The 20,000-nt window shown below is 46.5% G+C and overlaps 1 protein-coding gene across 2 annotated transcripts in view; it reads right to left on the reverse strand.

Annotated features, from left to right (window-relative positions):
* Positions 1-20,000, reverse strand: part of LOC124035531 (protein unc-13 homolog C-like) — a 242,289-nt gene that overhangs the window by 121,376 nt on the left and 100,913 nt on the right. For both annotated transcript variants that reach the window (XM_046348989.1, XM_046348988.1), the window contains exon 18: positions 15,994-16,079. In XM_046348989.1, the coding sequence (XP_046204945.1) occupies positions 15,994-16,079 (86 nt within the window). The remainder of the gene's footprint in view (positions 1-15,993; positions 16,080-20,000) is intronic.

A 20,000-nucleotide genomic window follows, 5' to 3' on the forward strand; every position in this document is an offset into this window, starting at 1 on the left:
GTGTACTTCTTAAAGAAGAGTGTCTTGTAGATCGTATGGTTGAGCATGGTGTACTTCTTAAAGAAGAGTATCATGTAGATCGTATGGTTGAGCATGGTGTACTTCTTAAAGAAGAGTATCATGTAGATCGTATGGTTGAGCATGGTGTACTTCTTAAAGAAGAGTGTCTTGTAGATCGTATGGTTGAGCATGGTGTACTTCTTAAAGAAGAGTATCATGTAGATCGTATGGTTGAGCACGGTGTACTTCTTAAAGAAGAGTATCATGTAGATCGTATGGTTGAGCACGGTGTACTTCTTAAAGAAGAGTATCATGTAGATCGTATGGTTGAGCACGGTGTACTTCTTAAAGAAGAGTATCATGTAGATCGTATGGTTGAGCACGGTGTACTTCTTAAAGAAGAGTGTCTTGTAGATCGTATGGTTGAGCATGGTGTACTTCTGAAAGAAGAGTATCATGTAGATCGTATGGTTGAGCATGGTGTACTTCTTAAAGAAGAGTGTCATGTAGATCGTATGGTTGAGCACGGTGTACTTCTTAAAGAAGAGTGTCATGTAGATCGTATGGTTGAGCACGGTGTACTTCTTAAAGAAGAGTGTCTTGTAGATCGTATGGTTGAGCATGGTGTACTTCTTAAAGAAGAGTGTCTTGTAGATCGTATGGTTGAGCATGGTGTACTTCTGAAAGAAGAGTATCATGTAGATCGTATGGTTGAGCATGGTGTACTTCTTAAAGAAGAGTGTCATGTAGATCGTATGGTTGAGCACGGTGTACTTCTTAAAGAAGAGTGTCTTGTAGATCGTATGGTTGAGCATGGTGTACTTCTTAAAGAAGAGTGTCTTGTAGATCGTATGGTTGAGCATGGTGTACTTCTTAAAGAAGAGTGTCATGTAGATCGTATGGTTGAGCACGGTGTACTTCTTAAAGAAGAGTGTCTTGTAGATCGTATGGTTGAGCATGGTGTACTTCTTAAAGAAGAGTGTCATGTAGATCGTATGGTTGAGCATGGTGTACTTCTTAAAGAAGAGTGTCATGTAGATCGTATGGTTGAGCACGGTGTACTTCTTAAAGAAGAGTGTCTTGTAGATCGTATGGTTGAGCATGGTGTACTTCTTAAAGAAGTGTGTCTTGTAGATCGTATGGTTGAGCACGGTGTACTTCTTAAAGAAGAGTGTCTTGTAGATCGTATGGTTGAGCACGGTGTACTTCTTAAAGAAGAGTGTCATGTAGATCGTATGGTTGAGCACGGTGTACTTCTTAAAGAAGAGTGTCTTGTAGATCGTATGGTTGAGCATGGTGTACTTCTTAAAGAAGTGTGTCTTGTAGATCATATGGTTGAGCACGGTGTACTTCTTAAAGAAGAGTGTCTTGTAGATCGTATGGTTGAGCATGGTGTACTTCTTAAAGAAGAGTGTCTTGTAGATCGTATGGTTGAGCATGGTGTACTTCTTAAAGAAGAGTGTCTTGTAGATCGTATGGTTGAGCATGGTGTACTTCTTAAAGAAGAGTGTCATGTAGATCGTATGGTTGAGCATGGTGTACTTCTTAAAGAAGAGTGTCTTGTAGATCGTATGGTTGAGCATGGTGTACTTCTTAAAGAAGAGTGTCTTGTAGATCGGATGGTTGAGCATGGTGTACTTAAAGAAGAGTGTCTTGTAGATCGTATGGTTGAGCATGGTGTACTTCTTAAAGAAGAGTGTCTTGTAGATCGTATGGTTGAGCATGGTGTACTTCTTAAAGAAGAGTGTCTTGTAGATCGGATGGTTGAGCATGGTATATTTCTTAAAGAAGAGTGTCTTGTTGATCGTATGGTTGAGCATGGTGTACTTCTTAAAGAAGAGTGTCTTGTAGATCGTATGGTTGAGCATGGTGTACTTCTTAAAGAAGAGTGTCTTGTAGATCGTATGGTTGAGCATGGTGTACTTCTTAAAGAAGAGTGTCTTGTAGATCGTATGGTTGAGCATGGTGTACTTCTTAAAGAAGAGTGTCTTGTAGATCGTATGGTTGAGCATGGTGTACTTCTTAAAGAAGAGTGTCTTGTAGATCGGATGGTTGAGCATGGTGTACTTAAAGAAGAGTGTCTTGTAGATCGTATGGTTGAGCATGGTATATTTCTTAAAGAAGAGTGTCTTGTTGATCGTATGGTTGAGCATGGTGTACTTCTTAAAGAAGAGTGTCTTGTAGATCGTATGGTTGAGCATGGTGTACTTCTTAAAGAAGAGTGTCTTGTAGATCGTATGGTTGAGCATGGTGTACTTCTTAAAGAAGAGTGTCTTGTAGATCGGATGGTTGAGCATGGTGTACTTAAAGAAGAGTGTCTTGTAGATCGTATGGTTGAGCATGGTATATTTCTTAAAGAAGAGTGTCTTGTTGATCGTATGGTTGAGCATGGTGTACTTCTTAAAGAAGAGTGTCTTGTAGATCGTATGGTTGAGCATGGTGTACTTCTTAAAGGAATGTTTATTCAAGTTACGCCGCTTTTTTCTCCGTCAACAAGGGTAACGATTTTAAATGTACCACTGTTTATTCCCAATGAGCTATTGGAGCGCAAGCTCTTGCGCTTTGGGAAGTTCGCCAGTTCAATTAAGGTTGTCCCGTTGGGTTGCAAACACCCGGCTTTGAAACAGGTTATGTCGTTTTGGCGACAGGTGTTTATGTTATTGGACTCACCACAACAGACTTCGGAGTCATCGTTTAAAATCAAGTATGACAATAGAATGTATATGGCTCCCACTGATGTAGGGAGAGGTGGTCCTGATAACGCCTGGGCCCACTGATGTAGGGAGAGGTGGTCCTCATAACGCCTGGGCCCACTGATGTAGGGAGAGGTGGTCCTCATAACGCCTGGGCCCACTGATGTAGGGAGAGGTGGTCCTCATAACGCCTGGGCCCACTGATGTAGGGAGAGGTGGGCCTCATAATGCCTGGGCCCACTGATGTAGGGAGAGGTGGTCCTCATAACGCCTGGGCCCACTGATGTAGGGAGAGGTGGGCCTCATAACGCCTGGGCCCACTGATGTAGGGAGAGGTGGTCCTCATAACGCCTGGGCCCACTGATGTAGGGAGAGGTGGGCCTCATAACGCCTGGGCCCACTGATGTAGGGAGAGGTGGGCCTCATAACGCCTGGGCCCACTGATGTAGGGAGAGGTGGTCCTCATAACGCCTGGGCCCACTGATGTAGGGAGAGGTGGTCCTCATAACGCCTGGGCCCACTGATGTAGGGAGAGGTGGGCCTCATAACGCCTGGGCCCACTGATGTAGGGAGAGGTGGGCCTCATAACGCCTGGGCCCACTGATGTAGGGAGAGGTGGGCCTCATAACGCCTGGGCCCACTGATGTAGGGAGAGGTGGTCCTCATAACGCCTGGGCCCACTGATGTAGGGAGAGGTGGTCCTCATAACGCCTGGGCCCACTGATGTAGGGAGAGGTGGTCCTCATAACGCCTGGGCCCACTGATGTAGAGAGAGGTGGTCCTCATAACGCCTGGGCCCACTGATGTAGGGAGAGGTGGTCCTCATAACGCCTGGGCCCACTGATGTAGGGAGAGGTGGTCCTCATAATGCCTGGGCCCACTGATGTAGGGAGAGGTGGTCCTCATAACGCCTGGGCCCACTGATGTAGGGAGAGGTGGTCCTCATAACGCCTGGGCCCACTGATGTAGGGAGAGGTGTTCCTCATAACGCCTGGGCCCACTGATGTAGGGAGAGGTGGTCCTCATAACGCCTGGGCCCACGCCTGGGCCCACTGATGTAGGGAGAGGTGGTCCTCATAACGCCTGGGCCCACTGATGTAGGGAGAGGTGGTCCTCATAACGCCTGGGCCCACTGATGTAGGGAGAGGTGGTCCTCATAACGCCTGGGCCCACTGATGTAGGGAGAGGTGGTCCTCATAACGCCTGGGCCCACTGATGTAGGGAGAGGTGGTCCTCATAACGCCTGGGCCCACTGATGTAGGGAGAGGTGGTCCTCATAACGCCTGGGCCCACTGATGTAGGGAGAGGTGGTCCTCATAACGCCTGGGCCCACTGATGTAGGGAGAGGTGGTCCTCATAACGCCTGGGCCCACTGATGTAGAGAGAGGTGGTCCTCACAACGCCTGGGCCCACTGATGTAGGGAGAGGTGGTCCTCATAACGCCTGGGCCCACTGATGTAGGAGAGGTGGTCCTCACAATGCCTGGGCCCACTGATGTAGAGAGAGGTGGACGCCTGGGCCCACTGATGTAGGGAGAGGTGGTCCTCACAACGCCTGGGCCCACTGATGTAGGGAGAGGTGGTCCTCCTAACACCTGGGCCCACTGATGTAGAGAGAGGTGGTCCTCACAACGCCTGGGCCCACTGATGTAGGGAGAGGTGGTCCTCATAACGCCTGGGCCCACTGATGTAGGGAGAGGTGGTCCTCATAATGCCTGGGCCCACTGATGTAGGGAGAGGTGGTCCTCATAACGCCTGGGCCCACTGATGTAGAGAGAGGTGGTCCTCATAACGCTTGGGCCCACTGATGTAGGGAGAGGTGGTCCTCACAACGCCTGGGCCCACTGATGTAGGGAGAGGTGGTCCTCCTAACACCTGGGCCCACTGATGTAGAGAGAGGTGGTCCTCACAACGCCTGGGCCCACTGATGTAGGGAGAGGTGGTCCTCATAACGCCTGGGCCCACTGATGTAGGGAGAGGTGGTCCTCATAATGCCTGGGCCCACTGATGTAGGGAGAGATGGTCCTCATAACGCCTGGGCCCACTGATGTAGAGAGAGGTGGTCCTCATAACGCTTGGGCCCACTGATGTAGGGAGAGGTGGTCCTCATAACGCCTGGGCCCACTGGTGTAGGGAGAGGTGGTCCTCATAACGCCTGGGCCCACTGATGTAGGGAGAGGTGGTCCTCATAACGCCTGGGCCCACTGATGTAGGGAGAGGTGGTCCTCATAACGCCTGGGCCCACTGATGTAGGGAGAGGTGGTCCTCACAACGTCTGGGCCCACTGATGTAGGGAGAGGTGGTCCTCATAACGCCTGGGCCCACTGATGTAGGGAGAGGTGGTCCTCATAACGCCTGGGCCCACTGATGTAGGGAGAGGTGGTCCTCATAACGCCTGGGCCCACTGATGTAGGGAGAGGTGGTCCTCATAACGCCTGGGCCCACTGATGTAGGCAGAGGTGGTCCTCATAACGCCTGGGCCCACTGATGTAGGGAGAGGTGGTCCTCATAACGCCTGGGCCCACTGATGTAGGGAGAGGTGGTCCTCATAACGCCTGGGCCCACTGATGTAGGGAGAGGTGGTCCTCATAACGCCTGGGCCCACTGATGTAGGGAGAGGTGGTCCTCATAACGCCTGGGCCCACTGATGTAGGGAGAGGTGGTCCTCATAACGCCTGGGCCCACTGATGTAGAGAGAGGTGGTCCTCATAACGCCTGGGCCCACTGATGTAGGGAGAGGTGGTCCTCATAACGCCTGGGCCCACTGATGTAGGGAGAGGTGGTCCTCATAACGCCTGGGCCCACTGATGTAGGGAGAGGTGGGCCGACAGCGGCAGAGCAGCCACAAGCACCTGTTGCTGAGGAACAAGTTGTCCGTGTTGAGGGCACAGAGTTGCAACTTGTATTAGAGGGAAATGTTATGCAGCAGATTTTTTTTTTGTAGAAGGTAATTTTGTCAACAGTATACGGCTCTGTCTCAAATTGAAGTTAAAGAGACTATCAAGGCCCTTGAACAGGACATCAAGTCTATTGAATTGAAGCTCACTCAGAACGACCCTGGACTAGTCATGAACTGAGGTCGTTTCTGCATGAAAGAGTGAAGGGTGCCTTGATTAGGTCTCGTTTCACTTCCCTTGAGGATATGGATGCTCCTAGCGCTTTTTTTAACCTCGTACAGTCGACATTGCAACGTAAACAGATGGTCTGCCTTCGTCTCCCTGATGGGAAGGTGACCACGGATGACAGTGAAATGCATCAACATGCCATGGATTTCTACTCGGCCCTCTATAAGGCGGAGGATTGTGACTCTCTGTGTACTGAACAGTTGTTACACGGTCTTCCTCATTTGGGACCTGAGCAGAGAGTCGCATTGGACTGACATTACACTGCAAGAGCTGCTACAGCAATTATGCAGCTCTCAACCGGCCGTTCCCCTGGCATCGATGGTTTACCATCTGAGTTTTATAAGCACTTTTGGAGGTCTATTGGGGAGGATTTTTATGAAGTGGTGTGTGAATCTTTTCATGAGGGTTCTCTTCCTGTATCCTGTCAACGTGTGGTGCTTTCACTGTTGCCAAAAAAGGGGGATTTGGCTCTCGTAAAAAAATGGAGACCTGTTGCTTTGCTGTGCGCTGAATACAATTTTTTTTCTAAATGTCTCTCATACAGGTTGAAAGAGTATCTGGGATTGTTGGTCCTACTGTGTACCTAATCCCTCTATTGTTGACAACTTGTTTCTGATAAGAGATGTTTTAGACATTTGTAAACTGTCTGATGTGAATGTGGGTTTACTTTCTTTGGATCAGGAGAAGGCTTTTGATCGTGTGGACCACCAGTACTTGTTTAAAACGATGAAAGCTTTTGGGTTTGGGGATGGTTTTTTTTGTCTTGGATGAGTTTACTGTATCCTGGGGCCTCGTGTTTGGTGAAGGTGGGTGGTGGTTTGAGTTGCCACATCCCTGTCCACAGGGGCATCAGGCAGGGATGCCCAATTTGGTGTAATGAAGGGTCACACGATAGCACTGTCTGCGTATGCAATGACGTGATAGTTTTTATTACAGGGGGTGAGGATGTTAAGGTTCTCTCAAACGCTTTAAAGGTGTATGAGGGGCCTCCTCAGCTTGAGTCAATTGGGGAAAGAGTGAAGCGCTGTGGGCAGGTCAGTTTCAGACGGGGTCCGTTCAACGGTTACCAGGGGGGCTTCAGACGGGGTCCGCTCCACGGTTACCAGGGGGGCTTAAGTGGGGCAGAGATGGGATGAAGGCTTTGGGGGTTTTTCTAGGCTCCGATGTCTTTCAGAAAAAGAACTGGGAGGGTGTAGTGGAGTAAGTGTGTGCCAGACTGTCAAGATGGAAATGGGTGCTGCCCCAGCTGTCTTATAGGGGAAGGGTCCTGGTAGCTAATAATCTTGCTGCCTCTACCCTGTGGCACAGACTAATGATTTTACAGCCACCAAAGGGTGTGATACAAGAGCTTCAGAGGACCCTTGTCAATTTCTTCTGGTCTGGACAACACTGGATTAAAGCTGCAGCCCTGTACCTGCCACTGCACGAGGGTGGGCAAGGCCTGGTGGACATTTCCTCTAGGATCATGGCTTTCCGGCTTCAAGCAGCCCAGAGATTGTTGTACAGAGACGGTTCTAGCTGGGTCGAAACAGCCTTCACATTGATGAGAGGAGAGCAGGCTGTTTGGGCTTAGACAAGCACCTTTTCCTCTTAAAGCTGGAAGGGGGTGATTTGCCTGGCCTGACTCTGAGTCTGTTATGCAGGCTTGGAGTGTCCTTGTCAAGTCCCGGAAGAGCCTCTTTTTTCACAACACTGCCATCCAGTCCCGTGTTCTGGGTTCAGCTAGCCTACGTTCATGCCTGTTAGGCGTGGGGTGTACCAAGCTGGGTCATCTGATGCGGAGCAGCAGCAGATCATTGGAGGAGCTGGGAGAAAGAGCGGGGATCCGATCATCTCGCCTACTGAGGAAGGTCGTCGCTGAGGTCTGCGACTCCTTGCCAGTGCTTCATCTGCAGTATGAGACAGACACTTCCATTTCTGATCGGTGGAAGGAGGGTCTGGATTATGTGTTCCCTGTACTGATTGTTAGTGCTGCGATGGGGGCATTCGAGGAGGACGTCGGGATGCTGCTTTCCTTCGATACCCCGGAGCTGAGGGAGTTCAAGGAGGTGGGAAAGAAGGCCATGTACAGAATATGTGTAAAGGTGTCCCATGCCTCTTCCCTGGAAGGGCTAAAATCGACGAGGTGGGCGGGTGTGCTTGGTCCAGGTGCCTCTCCAAAAGGCTGTTGGCGATCATTATACAAACTGCCTATTGATAAGAGGACAGCTGACCTCCAATGGAGAATAATACATGGAGCTATAGCCACCGACATGCACCTGGTATACCTGGATCCTACTGTTGGGGAGGGGTGTCCATTCTGTGCTGAGTCTGAAACTTTGGCACATCTGTTTTTACTGTGTCCCTGTTGGTCGGGATGATTGACCTGATCACTAATTGGTTCTCAACGTTGGGAGAGGTTTTCTCTTCCCAACTGTATATATTTGGGCCAAAGTACAGGTTCTGTCAAAAGGGTGTAGTTGTGTTGCTTAATTTTGTGTTAGGGGCAGAAAAATTAGCGATATGTAAGACCCGAAAGAACAGTATTCGGGGACAGGGGTCTGTGGATGTGGTAAGAATGCTGGAGGGAATGTTGGCATCGAGACTAAGGGTTGAGTTTGCCTATTATAAACTTGTCAACAATATTGATCTGTTTTTGAGTATATGGGGTATTCAGAGGCTGTTGTGTTTAGTTACTGTGGAGGAGGAATTGGAGTTGTGTTTTTAATTGATGTGTAACATGTGGTTTTGTATGAGTATTTATTGTGTGGTGGGCCCCCAGACCCAATAAAGATGATTTAAAACTCAAACTTTCTCAGTCTCAGTCTCTCAATGTCTCTCTCTGTCTTTCTCACTCTTAGTCTCAGTCTCTCAATGCCTCTCTGTCTCTCTCTCTCTCTGCCTCAGTCTCTCTCTGCCTCAGTCTCTCTCTGCCTCAGTCTCTCTCTCTCTCTCTGTCTTTCTCACTCTCTGCCTCAGTCTCTCAATCTCTCTCTGTCTTTCTCACTCTCTGTCTCAGTCTCTCAATGTCTCTCTGTCTCTCTCTCTCTGCCTCAGTCTCTCAATGTCTCTCTGTCTCTCTCTCTCTGCCTCAGTCTCTCAATGTCTCTCTGTCTCTCTCTCTGTCTCTCTCTCTCTGCCTCTCAATGTCTCTCTGTCTCTCTCTCTCTCTGTCTCTCAATGTCTCTCTGTCTCTCTCTCTCTGCCTCTCAATGTCTCTCTGTCTCTCTCTCTCTGCCTCTCAATGTCTCTCTGTCTCTCTCTCTCTCTGCCTCAGTCTCTCAATGTCTCTCTGTCTCTCTCTGCCTCAGTCTCTCAATGTCTCTCTGTCTCTCTCTCTCTGCCTCAGTCTCTCAATGTCTCTCTCTCTCCTCAGTCTCTCTGCCTCAGTCTCTCAATGTCTCTCTGTCTCAGTCTCTCTCTGCCTCTCTCTCTCTCTCTGCCTCTCTCTCTCTCTCTCTCTCTCTCTCTCTCTCTCTCTCTCTCTCTCTCTCTCTCTCTCTCTCTCTCTCTCTCTCTCTCTCTCTCTCTCTCTCTCTCTCTCTCTCTCTCTCTCTCTCTCTCTCTCTCTCTCTCTCTCTCTCTCTCTCTCTCTCTCTCTCTCTCTCTCTCTCTCTCTCTCTCTCTCTCTCTCTCTCTCTCTCTCTCTCTCTCTCTCTCTCTCTCTCTCTCTCTCTCATTCTCATTCTCCAATATTCTCTCTGTTTCTCTCTCTCGCAAATTCAAATGGCTTTAAAAGGCATGGAACGTGTTACCACATACATATAGATACAACATATCAATGATGCCGCACACTGTTGATGATAATACTAAAAATAATAATACTCAATGAGTAGTAACAATTAACATGACAAGAAGTAAGAAGTAAGAAATTAATGAGGACAATAAATAAATAGTGAGAAAGACACATGTAGCAAACTTGTCTGTGGCCATCCCTGCAAGTGTGGCGAGAAGCTACATACACTATATTATTATTATTATTATCATTATTATTATTATTATTATTATTATTATATTATTATTATATTATTATTATATTATTATTATTATATATTATTATATATACAACGCATGTGGACACAACTTCAAATTAGTGGATTCGGCTATTTCAGCCACAACCGTTGCTGACAGGTCTATAAAATCGAGCACAAAGCCACGCAATCTCCATAGGAAACATTGGCAGTAGAATGGCCTTGCTGAAAAGCTCAGTGACTTTCAACATGGCACTGTCATAGGATGTCACCTTTTCAAAAAGTCAGTTAGTCAAATTTCTGCCCTGCTAGACCTGCCCTGGTCAAATGTAAGTGCTGTTATTATGAAGTGGAAATGTCTAGGAGCGCAAAGTTAAAGGCCACACAAGCACACAGAACGGGACCGCCGAGTGCTGAAAATCGTCTGTCCTCGGTTGCAACATTCACTACCATGTTCCAAATTGCAACGTCAGCACAAGAACTGTTCGTCAGAGCTTCATGAAATGGGTTTCCAAGGCCTAGCAGCCGCACACAAGCCAAAGATCACCATGAGCAATGCCAAACATCGTCTGGAGTTGTGTAAAGCTGTAAATGCGTTCTTTGGAGTTATGAATCACACTTCACCGTCTGGCAGTGATGGATGAACCTGGGTTTGGCAGAGAACGCTACCTGGCCCAATGCAAAGTGCCAACTGTAAAGTTTGATGGAGGAGGAATAATGTCCTGGGGCTGTTTTTCATGGCTCAGGGAAATCTTAACGCTACAGCATACAATTCTAGACATTCTAGACATTCTAGACAATTCTGTGCTTCCAACTTCGTGGTAACAGTTTGTGGAAGGCCCTACTGCGAGTCAGGCCTAATCCCCAAACATCTGTGGGATGAATTGGAACTCCTACTGCGAGCCAGGCCTAATCCCCAAACATCTGTGGGATGAATTGGAACTCCTACTGCGAGCCAGGCCTAATCCCCAAACATCTGTGGGATGAATTGGAACTCCTACTGCGAGTCAGGCCTAATCCCCAAACATCTGTGGGATGAATTGGAACTCCTACTGCGAGTCAGGCCTAATCCCCAAACATCTGTGCTTGACCTCACTAATGCTCTTGTGGCTGAATGTTCTAACATCTAGTGGAAAGCCTTCCCAAAAGAGTGGAGGCTGTTATAGTAGCAAAGGGGGGACCAACTCCATATTAATGCCCATGATTTTGGAATGAGATGTTCGATGAGCAGGTGTCCACATACTTTTGGTTATGTAATGTATTTTGCAGCTAATATGGCACAACGGGTTTTTTCTCCTGATACATACTGAATGTTCTCCTTATCTGTCTTGGTTTCAACATGTGTGCATTGTTTTTCAGTTTTGGGAAAGAAAATAGTATAGTTCCCATAGTGTAGGAGAAAATGCAGCTCTGTCTCGACCTCTCTGAGGGCAGATTGAGCACAACCTGTCCTCTCTGGGTAGCCAGATTTGTCTGTGACGGCCGGTTTCTATGGCCAGGCTGTTCTCACTTAGTCTCTTTCCATCGCTCTCCCTCCATCTCTTTGTCCATCTCGCTGCATCTCTCTGCATCTCTATCCATCTCTCTCTCCATCTCTCTGCATCTCTCTCCATCTCTCTCCATCCCTCTCCATCCCTCTCTCTCTATCTCTCTCCATCTCTCTCCATCTCTCTGCATCTCTCTCCATCTCTCTCCATCTCTCTCCATCTCTCTGCATCTCTCTCCATCCCTCTCTCTCCATCTCTCTGCATCTCTCTCCATCTCTCTCCATCCCTCTCTCTCCATCTCTCTGCATCTCTCTCCATCTCTCTCCATCTCTCTCCATTCCTCTCCATCCCTCTCTCTCCATCTCTCTCCATGTCTCTCTCCATCTCTCTCACCATCTCTCTGCATCTCTCTCCATCTCTCTCCCTCCATCTCTCTCCATCCCTCTCTCTCCATCTCTCTCCATCTCTCTCCATCCCTCTCTCTCCATCTCTCTCCCTCCATCTCTCTCCCTCCATCTCTCTCCATCCTTCTCTCTCCATCTCTCTCCATCCCTCTCTCTCCATCTCTCTCCCTCCATCTCTCTCCATCTCTCTGCATCTCTCTCCATCTCTCTCCCTCCATCTCTCTCCATCTCTCTGCATCTCTCTCCATCTCTCTCCATCTCTCTCCATCCCTCTCTCTCCATCTCTCTCCAACTCTCTCTCCATCTCTCTGCATCTCTCTGCATCTCTCTCCATCTCTCTCCCTCCATCTCTCTCCCTCCATCTCTCTCCATCCCTCTCTCTCCATCTCTCTCCATCTCTCTCTCCATCTCTCTCTCCATTTCTCTGCATCTCTCTCCATCTCTCTCCCTCCATCTTTCTCCATCTCTCTCTATCTCTCTCCCTCCATCTCTCTCCATCTCTCACCCTCCATCTCTCTCCATCTTTCTCTCAAACACAACATGAACTGCTGCCTGCCTTTATATTGAAACTGTTGCTCTATCAGCATCTCTCTCTCTCTCTCTCTCTCTCTCTCTCTCTCTCTCTCTCTCACACACAAACTGACTTGGGACGTTCTGGTTATGTGCATGCTAGGGTGTGTGTGTGTGTTTGCGTGAGTGCATGCATGAAGTTATTGTATATAAGTGAATGAGGATAATGCATTGGGATAGTGTTTAACCCTTTGACATGTACGAACACACGGGTGTGATCATTCTAAAGTGGGCCCTGCATTGTACACTCAATCCGCTGTGATTAGAACACTTATTTAGAACGTCCAGTTAGAATTGACGCAACAGTTAGCGTTTGAGCTGGCCACATTGTTTTTTTCCCACAGAAACACAGTCTTCACAACGTTATGTCATCCATGTGAAAGGCTAACACAATTCTCATCCAAACCGGAAAATGTCAGCTACATTAGTTGTAGCGCTAACTGAGGAAAGAGTGACCTAACACAAGCAGTCATATTTAGCTAACTCCAGCTGACAGAAACCGTAGTTAGCTAATAGAAATTACTATTTACAATTCATCATATTACGGGTGACCTCACCAGTGATCTAAATAATTGAATAAAACGCGATGGGTATTTTGTGTGGGCCGCCATATATGTTTTATCATGTCAACCAAAGATAAGATGTTGCAAGATGAGTTGGGTCTGTTTACAGTATGCATGTTGAATGGGGTGTGTCGTTTACCATCATTCACTTCCTGAAGTTTACTCAAAAGACAATTGAACCATCCCTTCACTTCATTTTGTTCTAGCATCTTTGGTCTAGCAGACATTTACGTGACAACCGGAATGCATTTCATGATGCCGACAAACATGGCGCCACGCTGAACACTGTGCCTGGACTGGACCTCGGTGTCAAGGAAGGCTCCTGCCATGGAGCTGGACTGGACGCCGTGTTTGGAAGCTCCGGACCGTTGACCCTCGCCGAAGGTTCCGGACCATTGACCATCTCAGGTGATTCAGGGCCGTGGACCGTCTCAGGAGGTTCCAGGCCATGGACCGTCTCTGGAGGTTCCGGAACGTGGGCCGTCTCTGGAGGTTCCGGACTTTAGACTGTCGCCGGAAGCTCTGGACCAGGAACCATCGCCGGAAGCTCTGGACTGGGAACCATCGCCGGAAGCTCTGGACTGGGAACCGTCGCCGGAAGCTCTGGACTGGGAACCGTCGCCGGAAGCTTTGGACTGGGAACCGTCCCCGGAAGCTCTGGACTGGGAACCGTCGCCGGAAGCTCTGGACTGGGAACCGTCGCCGGAAGCTCTGGACTGGGAACCGTCGCAAGAAGATCTGGACTGGGAACCATCGCCGGAAGATCTGGACTGGGAACCGTCGCCGGAATATCTGGACTGGGAACCGTCGCAAGAAGATCTGGACTGGGAACCGTCGCCGGAAGATCTGGACTGGGAACCGTCGCCGGAAGATCTGGACTGGGAACCGTCGCCGGAAGATCTGGACTAGGGATCATCGCAGGAAACCTGGTGCGTGGGGCCGACACTGGTGGTACCAGAGTGGTGACACGCACCTCAGAGTGAGCACGAGGAGCAGGCACAGGACGTACTGGACTGGGGAGGCGCACTGGAGGCCTGATGCGTGGGGCCAGTACAGGTGGCACCGGACTGGTGACACGCACTTCAGGGTGAGTGCGGGGAGAAGGAACAGGACGTACTGGGCTGTGAAGGAGCACCGGAGACCTGGTGCGTATAGCCTGCATAAATTGTACCGGTTCGATGACACACTTCGCACGACAAGTGCGAGGAGCTAGCACAGGACGTACTGGGCTGTGGAGGCGCCCTGGAGACCTGACGTGTAGAGCCGGCACAAATTGTACCGGAACGATGTCACACTTCGCACGGTAAGTGCGAGGAGCTAGCACAGGACATACTGGGCTGTGGAGGCGTACATCTGGGCGAGTGCGAGGAGCAGGCACAGGACGTACCGGACTGGGGAAGCGCACTGGAGGCCTGATGTGTGGGACCGGCACAGATTGCACCTGACAGGTAACACGCTCCTCCAAACGCCTGCGTTTCCGCATACTCCTCGCCAACTCCATTCTCCGGTATCCCTCCTCGCACTGTTCTATTCACCCCGTGTGCCCCCCCCCCCCCCCTCCCAAAATGTTTTTGGGGCTGTTTTTTGGGCTTTCCTTGTGGCCGCGAACCCAGCGTCGTCGCTGTTCTCCCTTCTCTTCTTGCGTCCTCTGTGACTCCTGCCAAGGAAGTATCCCCTGTCCTTCCATTATTTCCTCCCAGGTCCAACTAATTTTGAATGGTTTGACTGGTGGGATATTCTGTCACGATCGTTGGAATCATACTCGGACCAACGTGCAGCGTGATCTGGGTTCCACATCTGTTAACCACACAACAAACCATAAAGAAATAAACTAAACGTGACGACAATGGAGTGCTAACATGCAACTACACATAAACAATATCCCACAAACACAGGTGGAAAAAGGCTACCTAAAATGATCCCCAATTAGAGACAACGATTACCAGCCAGAAAATGTGCCAGGGAGGAAAACGTTTCTGCTTGGGCTCTCAACGAAAAGAGACATTTGTCTGGCTCAGTAATGTCTCAAACAGAAACGGTCCGCAACAGTGAAATGGGCAGAACACACCTCAATTCAAACAGTTGTTAGAAAATAAAAACAACTTGTTAAAAAATCATTTGAAATTGACAAGTTGCTCTATAGCCAATAGATCATTAGCAGGCAGCGTAGCTTGGTCTGAGGGCAGTGTGGGTGAATTGTTCTGTTGTGTAACAATCCCATTTTGGAAAAGTAAGTGCATTCTGACAGCACGCGCATAAAAAGACTGGCCACTGGTGAGGTCACTGCTTTCCTTTCTCCTCCAAACAGATGGAACGAACACACAATGACCTGCTTTCTTAATAGCACTGACTGGGGACATTCACACACACACGCACTCACACACACACGCACTCACACATGAAGGCAGGCAGGCAAGCTTGCAGTCCGACGCACACCGCCAGATGCACAGCCCCATACCAGTTCAGGTTTATTTGAGATTGATGTAGATTTATGTTCCCCATTAAAATACATAGCTAATATAAAACCACTGAAGACTTGTGGTAAAACAAATAGCAATTATGATGTATGGGAAAGAACGCCCTAATGTAATATCTTAAACCTCTGGAAATAGAATGCCTACATGCAAAACCTTAATATCCCATAATGATGCAAGCAGGTCCCATTATAATGAGATAACAACTTTGTGCTGTGGTCAAACCGGTCATCTGTTTTCACAGATTTTATGTAAGAGAAGCGAGGAGGTGGGCGAAGTAAGAGGAGATATGTGAGCGTGTGCAACACTGATAAGTGTCCTCCCTGCAACACGGAAACACACTCCCTGGAGCGACACACCCCCACGACACACCCAAAACTCTGCACACACGTCACAAAGCCTGCGCACACACACACATACACACAGACACACACACACATGTCACACAAGCCTGCCACCATGACTCTGATTTAGATAGCAATATATGTATAGTGTGTCCTCTGAAGGAAAGCCCTACTTTAGCTCTGGGGAAGAAAGCAGAGAGAGAGGTAGGGAGAGCAGAGAGAAGAGGGAGCGAGTAGAGATAGAGGCAGTGAGAGAAAGAAAGATTGAGAGAGAGAGAGAGAGAGAGAGAGAGGGGGGTGGAGAGAGAGAGAGATATAGAGAGAGAGAGAGCAGAGAGAAGTGACACACAGGGTTTTGACAGATCAATAGCATTTCCTACTAACCTTCCATGGCGTATTTCATGTCCATGGCAAACAGGTTCCATATGAACTCAGCGCTGACCTTCCCCATATTCAGCTCTTGGGGAAATCTGTGGGAGGAATTACAATGGATCCACATCACACTCATTTCCTCATAATCACAAGCTTGACTGGACACTCAGACTGCCTGTTTCTGTCTCAAATAGCACCCCAATCCCTAGCTCTGGTCAGAAGGAGTGTGGAAGTGGGTTGGACAGAAAATAGGGTGTCACTGGAGATTTGGGATAAATTGGTTGAATCTCAGAGGAAGAATTCAACTGAAGATCTAATAACCCCGAGAGAGAGAGAGAGAGAGAGAGAGAGAGAGAGAGAGAGAGAGAGAGAGAGAGAGAGAGAGAGAGAGAGAGAGAGAGAAACCAAGAGAGAGGGAGGGTGTTATATGTGAGAGGTGGAGAAAGGGAGACAGGGAGGTGGAGAGGGAAAAATAGATAGATAAAGGTAGAGAGATAAAGAGAGATAGACAAAGAGAGATAGATAAAGGTAGATAGATAGAGAGATAGATTAAGAGAGATAGATAAAGGTAGAGAGATAAAGGTAGATAGATAGAGAGATATATAAAGTTAGATAGATAGATAAAGAGAGATAGACAAAGAGAGATAGACAAAGAGAGATATATAAAAGTAGATAGATAGAGAGATAGATTAAGAGAGATAGATAAAGAGAGATAGCTGGAGAGAGATAGATAAAGGTATTTAGGTAGATAGAGAGATAGATAGAGATAGATAAAGGTATTTAGGTAGATAGAGAGATAGATAAAGTGAGATAGATAAAGGTATTTAGGTAGATAGAGAGATAGATAAAGAGAGATAGATAAAGGTATTTAGGTAGATAGAGAGATAGATAAAGAGAGATAGATAAAGAGAGATAGATAAAGGTAGATAGATAAAGAAAGATAGATAAAGAGAGGGATAAAGGTAGATAGATAGAGAGATAGATAAAGAGAGATAGAATAAGGTAGATAGATAAAGAAAGATAGATAAAGAGAGGGAGAAGGATAGATAAAGAGAGATAGATAAAGAGAGATAGATAAAGGTAGATAGATAAAGAGAGATAGATAAAGAGAGGGTAAAGGTAGATAGATAGAGAGATAAATAAAGAGAGATAGATAGACAGAGAGAGAGATACAGGTAGATAAATAGAGAGAGATAGAGAGAGAGAGATGGATACAGGTCCATAGATAGAGAGAGATAGATAGATAGATAGATGATAGATAGATAGATAGATAGATAGATAGGTATACCTCACTTGCTTTGGCAATGTTAACACATGTTTCCCATGCCAATAAAGCCCTTGAATTGAGAATTGAATTAAAGAGAGATAGACAAAGAGAGATAGATAAAGGTATATAGGTAGATAGATAGAGAGGTAGATAAAGGTATATAGGTAGATAAAGGTATATAGGTAGATAGATAGAGAGATAGATAAAGAGATAGATAAAGGTATATAGGTAGATAGATAGAGGGATAGATAAAGCGAGATAGATAAAGAGAGATAGATAAAGGTATATAAATAGATAGATAGATAGATAGATAGATAGATAGATAGATAAAGAGAGATAGATAAAGGTATATAGGTAGATAGATAGAGGGATAGATAGATAGATAGATAGATAGATAGATAGATAAAGAGAGATAGATAAAGGTATATTGTCATGTTTTGTCATATATTGTCATGTCTTGTCCCTGTGCTTTCTCTTCTATTAGTTTCCCCCTGCTGGTTCTTTCCCTCTCTCTATCCCTCTCTCTCTCTATCGTTCCGTTCCTGCTCCCAGCTGTTCCTCATTCTCCTAACTACCTCGTTTACTCTTTCACACCTGTCCCCTATTTTGCCCTCTGATTAAGTCCCTATTTCTCTCACTGTTTCTGCTTCTGTCCTTGTCGGATCCTTGTTTGCTGTTCGCTGTGTACTTGTTCCGTCCTGTCGTGTTTTTGCCTTCATCAGATGCTGCGTGTGAGCAGGTGTCTCTGTCAGCTACGGCCTGCGCCTACCCGAAGAGACCTGCAGTCTGTGGCCGCTAATCCTGTTATTCCCCTCTACAAACTAGAGGATTTCTGTTATCCCCGTTTGGACATTTCCTGTTAAGGATTCAGGATTTGCTATTTTTCTGTCTGGACTTGAATAAACTCTGTTTCTGTTAAGTCGCTTTTGGGTCCTCACTCACCTGCATAACATATATAGGTAGATAGATAGAGGGATAGATAACAGAGAGATGGGGAAGTGAAGAAAGAGAAAGAAGAGCGGGAGAGAGATAGATAAAGAGAGATAGATAAAGGTATATAGGTAGATAGATAGAGAGATAGATAAAGGTATGTAGATAGATAGATAGATAGATCTACCTCACTTGCTTTGGCAATGTTAACACATGTTTCCCATGCCAATAAAGCCCTTGAATTGAAAATTGAATTAAAGAGAGATAAAGGTATATAGGTAGATAGAGAGATAAAGGTATATAGGTAGATAGAGGGATAGATAAAGAGAGATAGATTGTTACGGATACAGTTATCCTGTATGTGTGTATCCTGTGTGTGTTTCTTTTCTTTTCTCTCCTTCTCCCCTCACAGGTGAAAATCATCACTCCCCAATCAGATAAAGGTATATAGGTAGATAGATAGAGAGATAGATAAAGAGAGATAGATAAAGGTATGTAGATAGATAGATAGATAGATAGATAGATAGATAGATAGATCTACCTCACTTGCTTTGGCAATGTTAACACATGTTTCCCATGCCAATAAAGCCCTTGAATTGAAAATTGAATTAAAGAGAGATAAAGGTATATAGGTAGATAGAGAGATAGATAAAGGTATATAGGTAGATAGATAGAGAGATAGATAAAGGTATATAGGTAGATAGATAGAGGGATAGATAAAGAGAGATAGATTGTTACGGATACAGTTATCCTGTATGTGTGTATCCTGTGTGTGTTTCTTTTCTCTCCTTCTCCCCTCACAGGTGAAAATCATCACTCCCCAATCAGTCAACAATCAATCATCAATCAGAAGACACACCTCCTCCTATTTCCTGACCTATCACAGTTCCTTCCCCATGGTTTAAAAACCCCATCATTTGTTTGTTCTAAAGCTCAGCTCAGCTCAATCTCTAGCTCAATCTCTCTGTAAATGCCATGTCTGTAGGTCTCTGTGTTTCACTCTCGCTTTGTGTCTTAACCTCTCTTTTGTTTAAGCACCTCATAGCACTTTGTCATCACCTGTGAGTATTGTTTTTGTTTATGGTGTTTGTGTTTGATTGCTGGTGGGAAAAGGGGGAAACCAAGACAAGTTGCCCATGGGCATACACTACCCGTAGGTGAACTTTGTTAAATACACTAGTTAGAACTGGGCGGACCACCCACTGTATTTTCGGTTAGTTAGTTAGCTGTTGTTAAAGTAGCCTAGTCTAGCTTAGGGGTGTTTTTGAATACTTATTGTTTCTTTCCTTGGGTCCAGCTCAGCCCCTTTTCTTGCTCCCCCCCATTACCGTGTGTTTATAAATAAACCTAGAGTTTGACGGTAGATTTCTGTTGTCGTGGTTATTTCGTGCACACTTTTACTTTGTCACAATAATAATTTGCATGAGTTATGTTACGGGTCTCATTACCATCCCCCCTAGACTGTCGGGCCAAAAGGGATTCGTAACATAGATAAAGATAGATAGATAAAGATAGATAGATAGGTAGATAGAGGGATAGATATAGGTAGATAGAGGGATAGATATAGGTAGATAGAGAAAGAGAGATAGATAAAGGTATATAGGTAGATAGATAAAGAGAGATAGATAAAGGTATATAGGTAGATAGATAAAGAGAGATAGATAAAGAGAGAAAGGTAGAGGATAACAGAGAGATGGGGAAGTGAAGAAAGAGAAAGAAGAGCGGGAGAGAGATAGATAAAGGTATATAGGTAGATAGAGAGAGAGATAGATAAAGAGATAAAGGTATAGGTAGAGAGAGAGATAGATAAAGAGAGATAAAG

Source organism: Oncorhynchus gorbuscha, linkage group LG05, assembly GCF_021184085.1.
Source record: "Oncorhynchus gorbuscha isolate QuinsamMale2020 ecotype Even-year linkage group LG05, OgorEven_v1.0, whole genome shotgun sequence".
Taxonomy (NCBI): domain Eukaryota; kingdom Metazoa; phylum Chordata; class Actinopteri; order Salmoniformes; family Salmonidae; genus Oncorhynchus; species Oncorhynchus gorbuscha.